Source organism: Carlito syrichta, unplaced genomic scaffold (assembly GCF_000164805.1).
Source record: "Carlito syrichta isolate Samal-C Ts95f unplaced genomic scaffold, Tarsius_syrichta-2.0.1 Scaffold303676, whole genome shotgun sequence".
NCBI classification, from domain to species: domain Eukaryota; kingdom Metazoa; phylum Chordata; class Mammalia; order Primates; family Tarsiidae; genus Carlito; species Carlito syrichta.
The window spans coordinates 264,478-283,786 of NW_007247772.1; the positions used below are offsets into that span (position 1 = coordinate 264,478).

Genomic DNA, 19,309 nt, shown 5'->3' on the forward strand with positions numbered 1-19,309 from the left:
TGTCGCCCGTTGTGGCTCCTGGGCCGAGGCCCAGCGGCAAAGAAGAAACGGGAGCCTAGGCAGAGCCTGGGTGCTGCGAGGACCGCTTCTGCTCAGGTCCCCAGGATGGATCTGAGTGGAGTCAAGAGCATCTCTCCCTGGCTCTCTTCTCAGTTGATTCCAGCCAATCAGCGCTCAGAGTTAGCCAGCGGCAGTGGCAGCGGCAGGAATGCTAAACAGCGGCTTCTTAAAGGAACAGAAGCAGTGGCGCCCTCAGGCTCAGTCTCAGCTTCCGAGATCTCTGAGGTACCTCCGACCCTAGGGAGAGGACTTAGGCTATGAGAAAGCTCAGGTACCTGATCTCGTGCTCTTATATCCCCAATTGCAGCCTATCCTCCGCCCACTTCACCTCACCCCACTTCCAAGAGGGAGTTGTAGGGAGATGCTCAGTGGGTCTTCAGGCTTGCTCTAGGCTGGGGCCACTAGAAGTAAAGAGGAGGCAGCAGAGCGAACCGAAGGGACGTTGGAGCAGGGTGAGGGAGGTGCTCTTTCCTACAGAGGACAGAGGACGAGGGCAGCATATGAGGCACCTCTCCCGCCAATGCTTCCCCCATAGAACTATTGTTCTCTCAACCTCTAGGCCCTGAAATTACTCCAACCTCACACTTGACCTTCTACCATCACCAGTGAGGGAATCAACCCTACATAGGGTTTAAATGGGGATTAAAGAAAAGCTCTAAATCTTCACCCATAGCCCACAAACCCCTATCTCCTCCACTCCACCCTTGCATGGTTACGATGGAAGAAGGAGCTTCAGGATGCCAAGAGGAAAGACAGTCCAGGAGAGGCAGAAAGGTAAGAAGAAATTTGAAGTGAGAGAAACCATTCTGTGGGTCTGGTATAGAATTTGGGAATATCTGTCCAAGGACATTTTCTTAGCCTTTTCTGGCTCAGCCTGTTGAGGGATGGAGGAAGGATGACATATCAGAAAGACTTTGTTGTTCTTATTTTGTCTTTAGCTGCCAATTATTGAGTCCTAAGTGCTTTACTTGGTGGGGGGAACCCTACCAAGGTGCTACTACTATTATGTTAATTTTACCAGTGAGAAATTGTGGCTTAGGAATGGTTTTTTGTTTGTTTGTTTAAATTATTATTATAGAGATGTGGGGTACAAGTGAGTATTAACTACAAGTAGGCTGCATGCAGGTGAAGTTTGGGCTTCTAACTGGCCCTCACTCCCCCTGGTAATGGACCAGGTACCCTTTGTGTTGTCGCATGCCCCCCACCCTCTTCGCTTCCTCCCTCCCCTAGCAGTGCCCAGTGACTTATAATCCCTCCCTTGTGCTAATGTCACTAACGTTCAGGGTCCACTTATGAGTGGGAACATGCAATATTTAGTTTTTTGTTTCTGTGATAGCTCACTTAGTATTATGGTCTCCAATTCCATCCAATTTGCTGTGAAGTTCATGATTTTGTTCTTCTTTATGGCTGTGTAATACTCCATTGTGTATATATACCACATTTTCTTTATCCAGTTCACTTTTTTTTTTTTTGAGTTGGGGTCTCACTCCATCACCCAGGCTGGAGTGCAGTGGCACACTCACAGCCACCCCAGTGTCGACCTGCTGAGTTCTGGTGATCCTTCTGCCTCAGCCTTCCAAGTAGCTGGAACTACAGTTGCGCACTACCAAACCCGGCTAATTTTTTATTTATTATAGAGATGAGGTCTTGTCAAGTTGCCCAGGCTAGTCTTAAACCCATGGGCTCAGGCAATCCACTCGCCTCGGCCTCCCAAAATGCTACGATTACAGGCTGAGTCACCGAGCCTGGCTACCAGTTCACTTTTGATGGGCGGTAGGATTGGATCCATGTTTTTGCTATTGTAAATAGAATGGCAATAAATGTGCATGTGCAGGTGTCTTTTTTGTAGAACGATTTATGTTCCTCCGGCTATATTCCCATGAGAATGGTTGCTGGATTGCATGGTAGGTCAATTTTTAGTTCTTTTAGGAATCACCACACTGTTTTCCATAGAGGTTGAAGCAGCTTGCACTCCTACCAACAGTGTAGAAGTGTTCTCTTTTCTCCACACCTGCACCAGCATCTGTTGTTTTTTGACGTATTAATGATGGCCATCCTTTCCAGAGTTAGGTGGTATCTCACTGTAGTTTTGATTTGCATTTCTCTGATGATCACTGAGGTTGAGCAGTTTTTCACGTGTCTGTTGGCTGACATACGTGAAAAAACCCGCACATACATAGGGAGAATGTGCAAATTCCACACAGAGAGTGGCCCCAGCTGGGAATTGGGTTTTTTTTGGTTGTTGTTGTTTTGTCTTCTTTTGAGAAGTGTCTGTTCATGTCTTTTGCCCATTTTTTTAATGAGGTTTTTTGTTGTTGTTTTTTGTTTTGTTTTTTTTTAGGTTCAGGAATGTTAAAGCTAGGTAACACAGCTGGAAGTGACAGAATCAGGGGTGCAAATCCTGGCCATTTGACTCCAGAGCCCATGCTCTGAACCACTCTAGCACAAGTCTATTCTAAGTTCTCCTGCAGAATTTAGATCTCAGTTCAATTCAACAAACATTCACTGAGCACCTACTCTGTGCAAGACCTTGGCCTAGGTATTAGGGACACAGAGATACATTCTAAATTCAACAAATATTCATGGAGTACTTGTCATGTACCAGACATTATTCTAGGATTTGGGCATATAGCAGCAAACGGAACAAATCCCTGCCTTTAGGGAGCTTACATTTTAGTAAAAAGACACAGGCAAAAGAAAGCACAATAAGTGAGTAAACTATATAGCTAGTAACTCCTCACTTAACATCATTGGTTAGTTTTTTGGAAACTGTGACTTTAGGCTAAACAATGTATAACAAATTACCATAGGTCAATTAATATAAACAACAGCTAAGTGCCTATGGCATATTTCCAGTAACAAAAACATCATCAAACTTCTGAATAAAGACCTAAAACACTGCTAATATTAAGCATTGAAATGAATGTGAGGCCGGGCTCATTGGCTCAGCCTGTAATCCCAGCACTTTGGGAGGTCGAGGTGAGTGGCTTGCCTGAGCCCTCAGGTTCGAGACCTGCCTGGGCAACTTGGCAAGACCTCATCTCTACAGTAAAAATAAATAAATAAAAATAAAATGTGAGCTATACATACATTTAAGAAAAATTAATAATTAATATAATAATTATTTATCCAATTTTTAGCAAATGATTGAGTGACAGTAGTTGCTGTAGCAGTGGATTAAATCAAGGAATAAATATTTGCAAAGTGAAAATTGTAAGGAGCACCCCTTACCACGATGCAATTCAAAACAAACAATAATAAATATTGTGGGCTCAATAAATGCTTTCATACTTCATTGTTTATTGTTGTGCATTTGTATGATTGTTGACTACTTTTACACATTTCTATTTTATAATAATTTGTATTCATTCATTCATTTTCCAATCTGCTTATTTAAGTTCAGGGTCAAGGGTGGCCAGAACCTAGCCCAGAAGTTCAGGGAACAAAGTAGGAACTAACCCCAGGCAGAATATCATTCTATCACAGTGTGCACTCACAAACACACCCATGCTCACTCACACTGGGACAACTTAGATACACCAATTCACCTAAAGTGCACATCTTTGGGATTTGGGAGAAAACTGGAGCATCCAGAGAAAACCCACACATACATGGGGAGAATGTGCAGATTCCACACCAAGAGTGGCCCCAGCTGGGAATTGTTTTGTTTTTGTTGTTTTGTTGTTTTGTGTTGTTTTTGTTTTTGTTTTCTCGCCAACTTTGTAACAAAATGACATCGTGCCGGGCTCGGTGGTTCAGCCTGTAATCCTGCTCCTTGGGAGGCTGAGGTGAGTGGATTCCCTGAGCCTGTGGGTTCGAGACCCGCCTGGGCAACTTGGCGAGACCTCATCTCTACAATAAATCAAAAATTAGCTGGGCGTGGTAGCACGCGCCTGTAGTTACAGCTACTTGGAAGGCTGAGGCGGAAGGATCACCAGAGCCCAGCAGGTCGAGGCTGCGGTGGCCGGGAGCGGCCACTGCACTCCAGTCTGGATGACAGAGGGAGACTCCAACTCCAAAAAAAAAAAAGGACATTGAATAAAACAACATTATTCAAGGACCTGCTGCATATATGGGGATAACTGTTGTGGAAAAAAGAAAAAGTAGGGCACGGTAAGATGGATTGGGAATGTTAAAAGAGGACACCAAGTTGTGATTTTTTTCCTTCCCACTTTTTTTTTTTTTTGAGTTGGAGTCTCACTCTGTCGCCCAGACTGGAGTGCAGTGGCCGCTCCCGGCCACCGCAGCCTCGATCTGCTGGGCTCTGGCAATCCTTCCACCTCAGCCTTCCAAGTAGCTGGAACTACAGGCGAGCGCTACCACGCCCGGCTAATTTTTTGATTTATTGTAGAGATAAGGTCTTGAACCCACGGGCTCAGGCAATTCACTCACTTCGGCCTCCCAAGGCACGGGATTACAGGCTGAGCCATCGAGCCCGGCTGATTTTATATAATCTAATGTCCAGTCTTTTTATCTTTTTTTTTAATCAGTCTCACTCTGTCGCCCGGACTGGAGTGCCATGGTACGCTCCCGGCCACCGCAGACGTGACCTGCTGGGCTCCTGCGATCCTTCTGCCTCAGCTTTCCAAGTAGCCGAAACTACAGGCGCACGCTACCGTGCCCAGCTAATTTTTTTTATATATTGTAGAGACGAGGTCTCATCAAGTTACCCAGGCTGACCACAAGCCCTGGGCTCAGGCAATCCTCTCACCTCGGCCTCCCAAAGTAATGGAATTACAAGCTTGAGCCACTGTGCCCGGCTGTCCAGTCTTTATTCAAAGTTCACTGAATTTACCTTTTATATTTTTAAAAGTAAGAATCCAATCAAGACTTTCACACTGCATTTGTGTCTTTAGCCACTTTTAATCTAGAACAGCCCCAATCTTAATTGTTTTTTTTTTAAGAAACAGGGTTTCACTCTGTCATACAGGCTAGAGTACAGTGGCGCGAGCATAACTCACTGCAGCTTCCAACTCCTGGACTAAAGTGATTCTCCTGCCTCAGCCTTTCCAGTAGCTAAGATTACAGGTGCACACTACCATGCCCAGCTAATTTTTCTATTTTTTTTTTTTTTTTTTGAGTTGGAGTCTCACTCTGTCGCCCAGACTGGAGTGCAGTGGCCACTCCCGGCCACCACGGACTCGACCTGCTGGGCGCCAGCTATCCTGCCGCCTCAGCCTTCCAAGTAGCTGGAACTACAGGTGTGCCCTACCACACCCGGCTGATTTTTGATTTATTGTAGAGATGAGGTCTCGCCAAGTTGCCCAGGTGGGTCTCGAACCCACGGGCTCAGGCAACCCACTCACCTCAGTCTCCCAAGGTGCGGGATTACAGGCTTAGCCACTGAACCTGGCTAATTTTTCTATTTTTTTGTAGAGATGATGTCTCACTTTGTTGCCCAGGCTGGTCTCAAATTCCTAGACCCAAATGATTCTCCCGCCTTGGTCTCCCTAAATACTGAAATCACAGGTGTGAGCCACCAGGCCCAGCCTAAAATATTTTTTAATTTGTTAATAATTATAGATTTACAGGAAATTGCATAGATAATACAGAGAGAGCCTGCGAATCCTTCACTGTTTCTCCAAATGATTACATCTTATATAATTATAGTATAATATCAAACCAGGAAATTGACATTTTACATATAAATTGACATTTCTATGCCATTTTACCACAGGTGAAGATTCCTGTAACAATTACTGCAGGAACTTCTTTTAGCCATTCTTGTAGAGTGGGTCTGCTGGTGACAAATTATCTTAGCTTTTCTTTGTCTGAGAATGTCTTGATGTCCTTCTCATTTCTGAAGGATATTTTTACCAGATATGGCTTTCAGGGTTGACAGTTCTTTTCTTTCAGTAATATGAAACATGAAATATGTTGTGCCACTTCCTTCTAGTCTCCATGGTTTCTGATGGGAAATCCACTGACAGTTGAATTGTTTTTCCCCTGTAGGTAAGGCGTTGTTTCTCTCTTGCTGCTTTCAAATTTCTTGTCTTTAGTTTTCAGTAGTTTGAGTATGATGTATCTTGTGTTGATTTCTTTGAGTTTATCCTGTTTGGTGTTTGCTCAATTTTTTTAACTTGTAAGTTTATGTCTTTTGCCAAATCTGAAAATTTTTCAGCCCTTACTTCTTTTTTTTTTTTTTTGAGTTGGAGTCCCACTATGTTGCCCAGGCTGGAGTGTAGAGGCATGCTCACGGCCACCACAGCCTCGACCTACCGGGCTCAGGTGATCCTTCCACCTCAGTCTTCCAAGTAGCTGGAACTACAGGCATGTACCACCACGTCTGGCTAATTTTTTGATTTATTGTAGAGATGAGGTCTCGCCAAGTTGCCCAGGCTGGTCTCGAATCCGTGGGCTCAGGCAATCCTCTCACCTCAGGCACCCAAAGTGCTGGGATTATAGGCGTGAGCCACCGCGCCCAGCCTAGCCATTACTTCTTGAGTACTATTTTTAGCCCCATCCCCTTTCTCCTCTTCTTCTAGATATCTACTGAATGTTAGGTTCTTTGTTATTGTCTCACACATCTCTGAGGCTATGTTCATTTCTTTTAAGTCTATTTTCTCACTGTTGTTCAGATTAAACAATTTCTCATGTTCTATCTTCAAGTTCACTGATTTTTTCCTTTGTCCTCTACCTTCTGCTGTTGAGCCTATCCAGTAAGTTTTTTAGTTTGGTTCTTACAGAGTGCTCTGAGATTTTTATTTGAGTCTTCATTATATCTACTATTTCTTTGCCAAGACTTTCTATATTTTTTTCATTTGTTTCAACCTTGCTTGTAATTGCTCATTGAAGCATTTTTTTTTTTAAATGTTGGCCACTTTATTTATTTATTTATTTTGAGTTGGAGTCTCACTCTGTCACCCAGACTGGAGTGCAGTGGCTGCTCCCAGCCACCGCAGCCTCGATCTGCTGGACTACGGCGATCCTTCTGCCTCAGCCTTCCAAGTAGCTGGAACTACAGGCACGTGCTACCACGCCCGCCTGGCTAATTTTTGATTTATTGTAGAGATGAAGTCTCGCCAAGTGGCCCATGTGGGTCTTGAACCCGTAGGTTCAGGCAATCCACTCACCTCAACCTCCCAAAGGTGCGGGATTACAGACTGAGCCACCAAGCCCGACTAATGTTGACCACTTTAGAATTCTTGTCAGATCATTGAAACCTCTCTGTCATCTTAGTATTGACATCTGTTAATTCACATTCAAGTTGAGCATCTCCTGGTTATTGATATGATGAGCAATTTTAAAAAAAGAGATGGGGGCCGGGCTCGGTGGCTCAGCCTGTAATCCCAGCACTTTGGGAGCCTGCAGGTTCGAGACCAGACCGGGCAACTTGGCGAGACCTCATCTCTACAATGAATAAAAGATTAGCTGGGCACAGTAGCGTAAGTCTGTAGTTCCAGCTACTTAGAAGACTGAGGCAGAAGGATTGCCAGAGCCCAGCTGGTCGACGCTGAGGTGGCCATGAGCATGCCACTGCGCTTCAGCCTGGGTGATACAGTGAGACTTCAACTCAATAAATAAATAAATAAATAAACAAATAAATACATAAAAAAGAGATGGGCTCTTGTTGTGTTGCCCTGGTTGGCCTTGAACTCCTGGGCTCAAGCAAGCCTCCTGCCTCAGCCTCCCAAGAAGCTGGGACTACAGGTGCTGGGCTTAGATGATGAATACTGTTTATTGCATCCTGGGAATTTTGATATTATCTTATGAGACTCTAAATTTTATTTAAACTTTTTGTTTTTGTAAGTTTCTTCTGACATCACTGCCATCAGGAAGGGACCACTGCTTGGTTACTCCTAGGTAGGGGTCAAGCTCAAGTTCCCCCCTTGGCCTCAGTTGATATGTGAGGTGGGAGCTCCTCCTTACTGCTGGGGAGGGGTGGAAGTTCCAGCTCTCTACTAGGCCTCCACTGATACATCCCTGGCTGGGAGGGGCTGAAGTACCTCTTTACTGTTCAGTGGTGGCCTCCACTGAAACCCTGGTCAGGAGGTAGAAGACAGGTTGGGGAGGGGAGAAGAGGGAGGGCAGTGGACTCATTGATGCATTGTGGCGAAGGCTCTGAGTCACCACTAGTCCTACTCTGACCCTCTGAAACCACCCAACAAGGAGGAGGGTCCTGTTACTCTTCAAGGATGGAAGTTTAGGCTTTCTACTCTGAAACCACCCCAGAGAATGTGGGAGAACTTGGCAGAGTGAAAGTCTCGCTTATCTACCTGCCCTTTGCTGGCTTGAGTAGAGCTGCAGTTGTTTCTGTGGTGTTTGGTTGCAGTGGGGTGGTTATTGTCTAAGAATTTTCTGCCTGGCTAAGTTGTTCATTTCCTAGTCTTTTGGCTAGAGAGAATAGACTTTCATTGGGGCTTTTTTTGTCTGTGTCCATTGGTATTTCCAGGCTTCTGGCTTCTCTAGCACACGGTGTGGGATATTTGAGGCAATAAGAAAACTCAGGGAACTCACCACCATGAGTTCAGGTTACTCGGGGTTCCTAGTCAGTCTGCCCTTTTTTCCTTCTTTCAGAGTCTTCTTATGTTCATTTTATATATAATATCCAGAGTTTTAGCTGTACTTAGTGTGAGGAATAGGGAGAAGTGTGTCTTTTCTAACTGGGTCCAGAACTGGAAGTCCATCATCATTTTAAAAACATTAAGTACATTGACTTTTTGAAGAGTATAAGTCAGTTGTTTCATAGAATATCCTACATTTTGTATTTATCTGTCTTTGACCTCACCTCATGGTGTCAGTTATCTTATTCCTTTCTACACTAGCCTGGTTCCCCCATGATTTTGCTTTCCATGGTTTCATTTACCTCTGGTCAACTGCAGTCTAAAAATATTAAATAGCAAATTCCAGAAATATACAATTCATAAATTTTAAATTGTGTATCATTTTGAATGGTGTAATAAAATCTTGTGCTGTCCTGCTCTGTCTCACCCAGGACATGAATTATTCTTTTTTCCAGTGTATGCATGCTGTATACACTACCTGCCTGTAAGTCACTTAGTAGCCATCTTGGTTATCAGAAAACAACAATAACAACATAGTATATATAGGGTTCAGTACTATCTGTGGTTTCAGGCATCCACTGGGGGTCTTGAAACATATTCCCCACAGATAGTGGGGACTACTGTATACCACTTTACTGTAAACTATAAATTAGAATACAGGGAATCTTAAATAGGTTGGTCAAAGTAGGCCTCATTGAGAGAGTAGCCTTTGAACAAAGACTTGAGGGAGGTAAGGAAGTAAGACATACATAAGAGTAAACCTAGAAAAGGAACCCAAAAGTCCTAGATAAGAAGTGCACCTGGCCGGGCTTGGTGGCTCAGCCTGTAATCCTGCGCTCTGGGAGGCCGAGGTGAGTGGATTGCCTGAGCCCGTGGGTTCGAGACTCGCCTGGGCAACTTGGCGAGACCTCATCTCTACAATAAATCAAAAAAATTAGCCGGGCGTGGTAGCGCGCGCCTGTAGTTCCAGCTACTCGGAAGGCTGAGGCGGAAGGATCGCCGGAGCCCAGCAGGTCGAGGCTGCGGTGGCCAGGAGCAGCCACTGCACTCCAGTCTGGGCGACAGAGTAAGACTCCAACTCAAAAAAAAAATTTTTAAAAGTGCACCTGGCTTGTTCAAGGAGCAGCAAGGAAAACCAAGTGGCTGGTTCAGAGTGAGGGAGTAGAAGAGTACCAGGAGATGAAATCAGAAATTTAATTGTAGATCATTGTAAAGATTTGGGCTTTACTCTCAGAGAGATGGGGAGCCATTGGAGGGTTTTGTGTGGAGAACTGATATGATGTGACTTGGGTTTAGCACGATTGGTCTGACTTCTTTGTGGAGTATAGGCCACAGGGGGCAAGGGTGGAAGCAAGTGAGACCAGTCAGGAGACTACTGATGAAATCCAACTGAGAGGTGACTGTGTCTTGGACCAGAGTGGTAGCACTGGAGATGATGAGAAGTGGTTGGATTCTGGATGCATTTTGAAGGGAGAACTGACAAGATTTGCTGATGGATCGAATACAAGGTGTGGTTCAAAGGCTTTTTGCCAGAACAACTGGAAAGGTGAAATTGCCACCAACTGAGATGAGGACAGCTTTATGAGGAGTCATTTAGGGGGAAAAGATTTGAATATGTTGAGTTTGAAATGTCTATTAGACATCAACTGGAGATGAACACAGGCCCTACCACAAAGGTACTCAAAGTTAGAGAAATGGAAATATGGAAGCAGATCATTACAATACCTGTGAAAAGTGCTATTTCAGAATGGTGTACAGACAAGCAAATTATCAACTCTACTTGTGGGAACTTATGAAACATTTCACAAAGAAGATGACATTTTAAATTTGGTCTGGTCTTGAAGGGTAACTAGGTATTCATTAGATAGAGAAAAGAGAGAAGTGTTTTATTTTCTGTGTTCTTAGGCCCTGGCACACAGTGGTTACTCAATCAGATCCAATTCAATTGCTCTTTTTGTGACCTTGGACATAACTTCTCTGAGACTCAGTTTTTCAGTCTATGAAATGGAAATAATCATAGCGTTCTTGCGAGGGTTAAATGTAAAACACTTAGTACACAACTTGGTATATAGTGTATTAGCTTTAATTTTTGTTGAATGAATGAATATCTTCCTTAATGACCAAGTCTACCTCCCAGGTTACCAGCCTAGCCTAAAGTCTTTCATAAGCTCAGCAGTTTATCAATAGAGCATGCTAAATTCCTTTCTACATCTGAACTGCCCTGATTGAGGAATAAGCACTGGTAAGCCTAGAATGAATGGAGAGGGTCAAATTACCTCCCTTTGCCCCATCCCTTCCCCCACTTTTTTGGCTCCATCCCCTTTGGTTCTTTCTTCCCTTCCTCCCACTGACTCTCCCTCTTTTCATTTTTTAATGACTCTGAGCAAAATCCCTTCAGATTCATAGTGAGCTTCTCCCCCACTCCACAGGCTCTCTGATGCTCTGACTAGACTGGGTTGACAAGCCTGGGAGGAGGTCAGCCACACTGTGTGGCTTTGACACTTAACAAGGGAAGCCCCTCCCAACTGCTAGGGCTCCAGCCTAAGGCCCTAGGGAGACAGGCGCCCCCTACGGGCCGAAAGCAGCCCCACATCCCAGCAGATGGATGTGGTTGCTAGGCAACCAGGCGGCTCTGCGCTGAGGCTGAGGCGATGGAGGACTTCGGGAAGGGATTTTCCAGGTGAGAAACCTTTTCTCTCTCCTTCTACTGCCTCTCCCGCACCCTTAGCCTACAGACCAGGTTGGGGTGGCGCGGCAGGCTGCTGTTTGATAATCTGAGCTCATTCTTGAAATTAGTGGCATTGGGCGACCTCAGTCTTTGTGTGTGGAGAAACAATCACCTTAACCCAAACGTAGTTTCATTTGAGGGCTGAAGACCGGATTGCCAAAGGCAGAAGTTACTGGTTTGCAAGGTGGAGAGGAGCATTGTTGTGGGTATTCATCCCTAGTCAATGGAAATTCTAGCAAATCGAGTGTGGGTGGGAATAATTTTGGTCAATAGTCCAGTAAGATACCAAGATTTCCCTCCATCCCCAGTGTATGCATTGGGAAACTCTTACTTTAGTACGTTTAAATAAAACAGTCCCATGGGATTGACAATATATAAAGGATCATTCATACCTCACTGGAGACAAGTTTTTCAGTGACTTTCTTGACTAGGTTTCTCTAAGGCAAGGGAGAGATCATGAGGCCTGATAAAACGGAAAGAAATAAAAAGAATGGAAGGGTAGTCAACACAGATCCAAGAGCCTCCTAGCTCTGTATCTGGTTTGGGGATTCCCTAGCTCTGTGCCCCCTCTGTTGGGACCATGCTGAAGCACCCCATCCATATGAGGACCTTTGGAGACCAGAAATCTACAGCCTTTTCTCTCAGCAACCTAGCATTCTGGCCCAAGGAGTAGGCCCAGGCAGGCTAAGGCCATGGCTAAAATAATCTCTCCACTTGGTACTCATCTTTTCCCTCTCAGCTAGTACAACTGAAGCTTCATTGTGGCAGAGCCCCAAGCCAGGGCAAGCTTAGAGGAGAGCTGTGCCCAGGAGTCTTCCCGTGGGCTTTCCCTCAAGAGTTCTGAGGGAGAGATATCAGGCTAAGTTAACTGGCAGCCAGAGAGCAGCTGACCCAGCCACTGCCTCAGTCCACCACATTTCCACAGAGCATGATGGCAAGGAAGGCTCCTTGCTCTCTGTGTTTCCAAACTGAACTGGGTCGGGGCTGTGCCTCTGCACTATTAATAGCCCCTTAGACCAGCCTGTTAGCCCCAAATCCGGATGCCAGAAGCTGTGAGTCAGCAGCTAAAAATAACGAAGAGCAACTACAGAACCCCAATGAGCAGCTCCCCCTGGCCCCCGCCCTCAAGTTTTTGTCAGTTTTAGTCTCCAGTCCAGGGCCTCATAGAGGTTGTGTGCTATAGCTGTCCCGTTCTCCTGGGAAGAGAGGATTTGCAGTGGCAGGCTCAGGGCTAAGTACCCAAGACTAGGGGCTAGGCTGGGGCTGGGTGTTGACATTCTGGTTGGGAGTCTGGACGCTGAGGTTTAGAGGATTGCAGCTGAGAGCCTGGGAGCCGGGAGGATGGGGCTGCAGGGGTGGAGACACTGGAGGTCTTCAGGGTGTGGCTGGGACGTGAGGGAAGGAAGAGACTGTAGGACTGAGAGGCTGGGCGACCGGGAGGGGACAGGAAAGATGGGGAAGGAGGTAGGTACTGAGGCGAGAGCCTTGATAGACTGGGAGTCGGCCTGACTGGGCGAAGGGGTGGGGGGGATCGGGAACGGGAAAAGTAGGGACATGCAGCTTGAAAAGGCAGAGGATGAAAGAGACCTGCCCGGTACACAACGGCATCGACCCCCAAGAAGACCGGGACCAAGGCAGTGCCTGCGGCGTTCGCTCTCAATGCACCTCCGCTTCCCCGAGCGTCGCATGCAGGTGTCCCCGCCCACCGCGCCAGCTGCAGGCCAGGTATGTTGGCGTGGACGGCGCCTGAGTGTGTATGCGGACGTCCGTGTGTGAAGGGGGCGGGGCGGCGAGAGAAGGGAAGGGGCGGGAACACAAATTCAAACTCGGCTGTCAGTCCTGAGGCCGGAAATGGCCAAGGATATACTGGGAATTGTAGTTCCCATGGCTGCAACCGAGGGGTGGGGGGTCTTGCCCCGAGGTGCTAGTGCTAACCTAGGTCCCGGTCTGGCGAGAAAGGATGAAACGGGAACCGAATCTCCTGACCAGGCTGGTGCCTTAATTCGACTTTCCTTTGTATGGAAATACGAATCAGGTCAAATGTCGGTGCAAAGGAGGACTGTAGGGTCAGCCACAGAGCCCCCCTCATGTCCCCGTTTTTGCCTTAGGCCCTCCCGTCTACTACCAGATCCCTCATCTTGGGCCAGCTCCTCACTGGCCACCTCAACTGCTTAGCCCAGGGACGCACAAGCAGCTAACACACCGGGTAACTTGTTCCTCGAGGGGAAGGCTGGGCCGGAATCCAGATCCAGCGCGCGGCCCAGAGGAACGAAAGCTTGCGGAAATCGGACTGTGCCCTCAGAATCTAGAGTCAAAGACACAAGTCCCCAACCGGTACGAAAACAGGTGGTATTCAGCAAATACGTCACGGTGACGACGGAAGCGACCCTCCTCTTGGGGAAGGTGACCACAAGGTGGCACCACAACGCAACCCTGCACATCATGCTTCGGCCACTGGGAACGCCCCCCTTGGCGGCTACTCTTCCTGCTTGCCTCTGGCAGTCCTTCGTTACTCCCAGGTGATCCTCCTCCCACCTCCAACCCACTAACCTTCCCATGATGACCCCTCAATGTTTTGTCACATACAACTCTAGATGGAATGTGCATCTTCCCAGCCCCAGAGCCGAAAAGATTAGACTGATCAAATCGGAATTAAATTCATTGAGTAATAGATTAACAGACAAGATACAGGAACCAACCTGCCTTGAGGAAAAAGCTGTGAACAGCAAAAAACCAATAGTAGGCACAGACTTACATGGCTAGGGGGGCTCTTTAGCTCCTAGCCTCTGGGCAGGAAAGCAGCTAAATTGCAAGAGTCAGGGGAGACAGTACATGGAGGGGGGGACAGTGTCTCCATTATCTTACAGTCCTCCAGGAGAGGTAATTTATCATCTCCTTCAGTCACTGTACTAGGCTGTCCCACCCCTGACACACCCAGGGCATTTTATGGAAGAACAGGTGCACACAAGTCTGAGACACAGTCTAGGCAATTTTCCTTTTACTTCTGTTCTAATTTCATTTTGGGAGAAACTTCTCATGACTCACTGCCTTCTCAACCACCTCAGGTCAAAACCCCAAGGGGAGGAGGTTCTATAGCAGCTTGGGGCTTGCTCACCACCTGGGCAGAGGGCCCTCATAATTCAAAACCTCCTATTGGCTAAGTTCCCCTCACTGCAACCCACTAGCCCCAAGACATTCCACTCCAGCCACTCTCCCTCCCTTGTTGTTGGTCAATGTAGGCAAGCCTTAGATTCCAGCTTGAGGGTAGGCAGGTCAGGACATTCACTCGTTCATGAAATTGTTGATCCTTGTCAGTAGCACTGTTGTTTCCAAGCCTGGGGAAGAGAGTAGGTCATATTAAGAGCAAACATGGGGAAAGCGAGAGGAGGAGAAACATGAGGTGAGGTGGGTATAGTTCTTACCAGTTCTCTCTCTCTCCTTAGCACATCTCCTATAGGGAGAAAAGCTTCCCATTGTGAGTTCAGCCAGCTTCAAGCGGGACCTTCTAACCCCAGAGCCCCCAAACTGCCTTTCCTAGGTTCAAACCAGTTTGGTGGTATAAGAAAGTGCCTAAGAATCTCCAAGGAATTAAACAGACCAAACCCTAAGCCACAGGAAGGCAGTACATGAGTTGGAGTCAGTGTGATCACCAGGGGCCTGGGGAAAGTAAGGACCCAGAAAGGTGAAGCACACACAAAGCACTCACCCTTGGAGGAGGAAGGTCCACAATAGCAGCAGGGTGGAAACACAATTGGTAATGATCCACATCATTAGGTAGGTTTGAGGGGGCTGTGGGAATAGAAAAAGACCCTGGTTGGTGGCCAGAGCCCCATGGGTAGTATATAGGAGAAAATAAGTAAGGAAGAGAGGGATGGGATTAAGGAGAACTAGGGATGGGAGACTAAAAGGAGGGGTAACAGTCCCAGAGCCCTTACAATAAGCCAGATTGGGTAATGCATCTGCTGCAGCAGCTGGCAGTCATTGGTGGTGACTGAATCCACCCCTGCACACCAAAGCAGGGAGAAGAGCCAGGGCTTGTTCACTACAAATAGGTTCACCGACACATTATCCTGGTGGAGTGCCCTGTGAAAGTAGGAAAGAAACAGGGAATGTCCAGAACCATGGTGCATGAAGCATGGGAGGCAGCCCCCTGCCTGTGCTTAAATCTACAGTGTCACTGTCAAGGAGGATTCAGTTCTACTGTTGTGTAACAGCCCCTGACCAAAAGTGATTTTCTTTGCATAGTTGGACTTTGTCTTCCAGTGGATTTCACCCACGGGTCCTAGCTTTGCCATCTGTAGTCACACAGATGTGTCTCTCTCCTGTGTCCCATGACAGCCCTTAAGAGGTCTGAGGAACAGAGACCATGTCTCTCTGAGCCTTCTCTTTTCCAAGCCCAACAGCCCCAGTGTCTTCAGTCATTACTCTTGGGTCCTGTGTTATTATTTCCTTCTTCATACAAGCCTCTCTAATATGATATTACTTCAATTTATCAATGTTCCTTTGAAAATATGGAGCCTGACTCTGAAAATGATATCCCAGATGGACTTGGACCAGCTTTGATAGAGAAAAACTATCTCCTCCTGCCTTCTGGGCACTATGCCTGTATGAAGGCAGCCCAGGATCAGGTTACCCTTTGGCAATGTCACGTCCACTTATGACTCACTATGTGTACTGTTCAATCATAGTCCTGGTCTTTTCTACACGTTTCTGCTGATGCCAGTGTCTCTTCTCTGGTCTTTGTGCAATTGTAATTCTTTCAGGTCCCAAATATAGGGCTTTACATCTATCCCTATTGCATTTCATCTTACTAGATTTGGCCCATCTTTATAGAGCACTTAGACATTTCAGGGCCTTGATACAATACTCTATCATTGGTGTATTCATTACCAAATCATGTCTTTTGGAAACATGCTCAGCATGACCAGGACAAGACCAAGGTGAGGACCAAACCTTATGCTGCATCACTCTCCATGGTGACAACTTGGGGGAAGAAATGCTTATGTAGCTGGGTGTGGTGGCTTGTGCCTGTAATCCCAGCTACTCTTGGAAGCTGAGGCAGGAGCATCACTTGAGGCCTGGAGTTTGAGACAAGCCTAGACAACATAGCAAGATTCCCTGTTCTACAAAAAATAAAAATAAAAATAAAAAATTAGCTGAGCATGATGATACATACCTATAATCCTAGCTACTCAGGAGGCTGAAGCAGGAGGATCTCTTGAGCCCAGATATTTGAGACTGCAGTGAGCTATTATTGCAATACTGCACTCCAGCCTGGGCGAGAGAACAAGACTCCATTTCTAAAAATTTAACTTAAATTAAATAAGAAGTACTTATGATAGCTGGGCTATCATTCGGTTCACTTTTTTTTTTTTTTTGAGTTGGAGTCTCACTCTGTCGCTCAGACTGGAGTGCAGTGGCCGCTCCCGGTCACCGCAGCCTCGCCTGCTGGACTCCGGCGATCCTGCCTCAGCCTTCCGAGTAGCTGGAACTACAGGCGCGCGCTACCACACCCAGCTAATGTTTTGATTTATTGTAGAGGTGAGGTCTCGCCAAGTTGCTCAAGCGGGTCTCGAACCCACGGGCTCAGGCAGTCCACTCACCTCAGCCTCCCAAAGGCGCGGGATTACAGGCTGAGCCACCGAGCCCAGCTTCGGTTCACATTTTTCTATCTGACTGCAAGGACATCATAAGAGACCTTAGCAACTGCATGCTTTGAGGTCCGTCGTGTTTACTGGCTGGGTCAGCTTCCAGGGTCCAGTTCACATCTGGGACTCTTTTGCTTCTGTTTCCCCTGGATTCATGTTCTCTTACACTGATCTCTTTTGGTGTGGAATAAACAGTAAAATCATTCTCGTGGTCTATAGGGTCCTACCCAATTTTGGTCGCTGCCTACCTCTCTAGCTTCATCCTCTCCTTGCCCATTAGGTTGCTGTTCCTGTTCACCTGCAGCTCATTTCATCGTTATTTCCTGTGACCATTCAGGTCTCAGCTCAGACATCACCTCTTCAACAGCTCTTCCTAATATAGCCACACCCCCCTACCTGCCCCAGCCCCTCCCAACCCTAATCATTCTTCTATATCTCCTTGTTTTGTCTTCATGACACGTATCACTTTTCAAGATACATGTATTTTGTTAAATGGTTTATTGTCTCTCTTTCAGTCGTACATAAAGTCCACAAAAGCAGTGACCTTGTCTGTCTTATTCATGTTGAGTCTCCAAAGCCTGCAATAAATACTACCTGATACATAGCAAGTGTTCAATAAATATTTGTTGTATGAGTGAATGAATGGTCTTTGCCCTCCCTGCATTGGTTCTTTCCTGACAAGAAGCCTCGTGCAATCCCCTTGGTTCCTTTCCCCTAGCACTCACTTGATATCCAACAGTGATAGGTCTTGATAGGGAAGGTTGAGAAACTGGGGCCTCTCACTTCTGTTGCCTCCCTGCTGTCCATATATTTGGCGCATTCTGGGTGCCCGTTGTTGGACATTAGCCCGATCTTCATCAGGTAGCCAAAGGACCTGTGGTTTAGGAAGGATGGATATGAAGCTGGCAAAGACCTAGGGACTCCAAGGATAGGAACAGGGGCAGGGACAGAGAGGTTTGACCACAGACTGGGGTATGTGAGCTGGGGTGGAGCCTTGGGCCAGGAAACAGCCTCAAAATAATCATCATGGCCTAGGGAAGGCAGGGTAGGCAGCAGAGCGAAAGGGGGTTCTTGTGAGTCCTGGCAACATCACCATGGCTTGGGGCACCCTTGTATTCAGCACAGTCTCCAATGTCTGGTTCACAAAAGTGTCATAGTATGTGTGGTTTTGTGGGGGTCGGCGCAAGTCAAACATGATGGAAAGGTTGAGGAATGCAGCTTCCTTTAATAGCTCTTCTAATGCTGGTACTGTCTGATTCTCAGCCTCTTTCCGATCAGGGCCTGACAGCTGCTTGGCCCCCCAGAAGGGTCGCCTCTATAAGAAAGAACAATTTTTCAAGATCAGAAGAGGACTCCAGGCCTTCCCCCATCCTCACTACCTTCTTTATATCCCCCTGTTGGTGTACAGTTTCTTCCCACCTGTGATCCAGGGTCTTTCTTCCTCCAAACTGTGACCTTCTTCCAGACTCTCTAATACCTTACTCTGTGACCTCAACCTCTGCCCTTTCAGTTTCCTAACTTCCTCTCTCTCCACTACACCTTCTCTTTGATCTAGTGCCTCTGGAATCTTGACCCTTTGGTTTCCTCCCAGTTCATCAACCCCTTTCAGCTGCACCTACATCCCCTATCCATGGTCCGTCCACAGCTTGAACTACTTTTCCACAACACTCAACTCTTTTTCTGCCTCACCTGCCCTACAGTCCCTAAACTGATTCAGTTCTTCAGTTGTCTGCCTCCTCCACTCCTAGAAATGGGAGCTGAGTACTGACATGGGCAGAGTTCACTATGTGGACTGTTGACACTATAATCCTATTTTTCACTCGCAGCACTGCTTAGCAGTCCTTTACTTGCTCTTGATTTGTTCCCTTTCCCATTCCACCTATTGGCTATTCCAAGCCTCTGCCACTCTCCTCTCCTTATAGTCAGTGGGTGAACTCACTTCCTAATCGCTGACACTTACTGAGTACTTACTATGTGCCAGGCAGTGTTCTAAGTACTTTATGTGTATTGACTGATTCAGTCCTCCCAATAACCCTACAAGGTAGGTCCTGTTATTATTTCCATTGTACAAATGAGGAAATTGAGGCACAGAGAGACTAAGAAATGTTGCCCAGGGTCACTCACCTAGTAAGTGATGGAACCAAGATTCAAATCCAGACATCTCTTGCTTTTAATCACTGTGATAGGATGTCATATATAGAGTTAAATGAAAAGAAAGAAAATAGCCAGGCTCAGTGGCTCAGCCTGTAATCCCAGTACTTTGGGAGGCTGAGGTGAGTGGATTGCCTGAGCCTGCGGGTTTGCGACTTGCCTGGGCAACTTGGTGAGACCTCATCTCTACAATAAATCAAAAAATTAGCCAGGCGTGG

The 19,309-nt window shown here is 46.6% G+C and overlaps 1 protein-coding gene across 3 annotated transcripts in view; it reads right to left on the reverse strand.

Moving 5' to 3' along the window:
• Nucleotides 1-14,263: 14,263 nt before the first annotated feature.
• The window catches only part of GDPD2 (glycerophosphodiester phosphodiesterase domain containing 2), an 11,785-nt gene continuing 6,739 nt past the window's right edge, over nt 14,264-19,309 (reverse strand). For 2 of the 3 annotated variants that reach the window (XM_008059025.1, XM_008059023.1), the window contains 6 exons: nt 18,034-18,255; nt 17,666-17,814; nt 15,228-15,375; nt 14,999-15,081; nt 14,715-14,743; nt 14,264-14,627 (listed from right to left, as the gene is read on the reverse strand). In XM_008059025.1, the coding sequence (XP_008057216.1) occupies nt 14,575-14,627; nt 14,715-14,743; nt 14,999-15,081; nt 15,228-15,375; nt 17,666-17,814; nt 18,034-18,255 (684 nt within the window). In that variant the 3' untranslated portion in view covers nt 14,264-14,574. The remainder of the gene's footprint in view (nt 14,628-14,714; nt 14,744-14,998; nt 15,082-15,227; nt 15,376-17,665; nt 17,815-18,033; nt 18,256-19,309) is intronic. The other variant, XM_008059022.1, reaches the window with a different exon arrangement.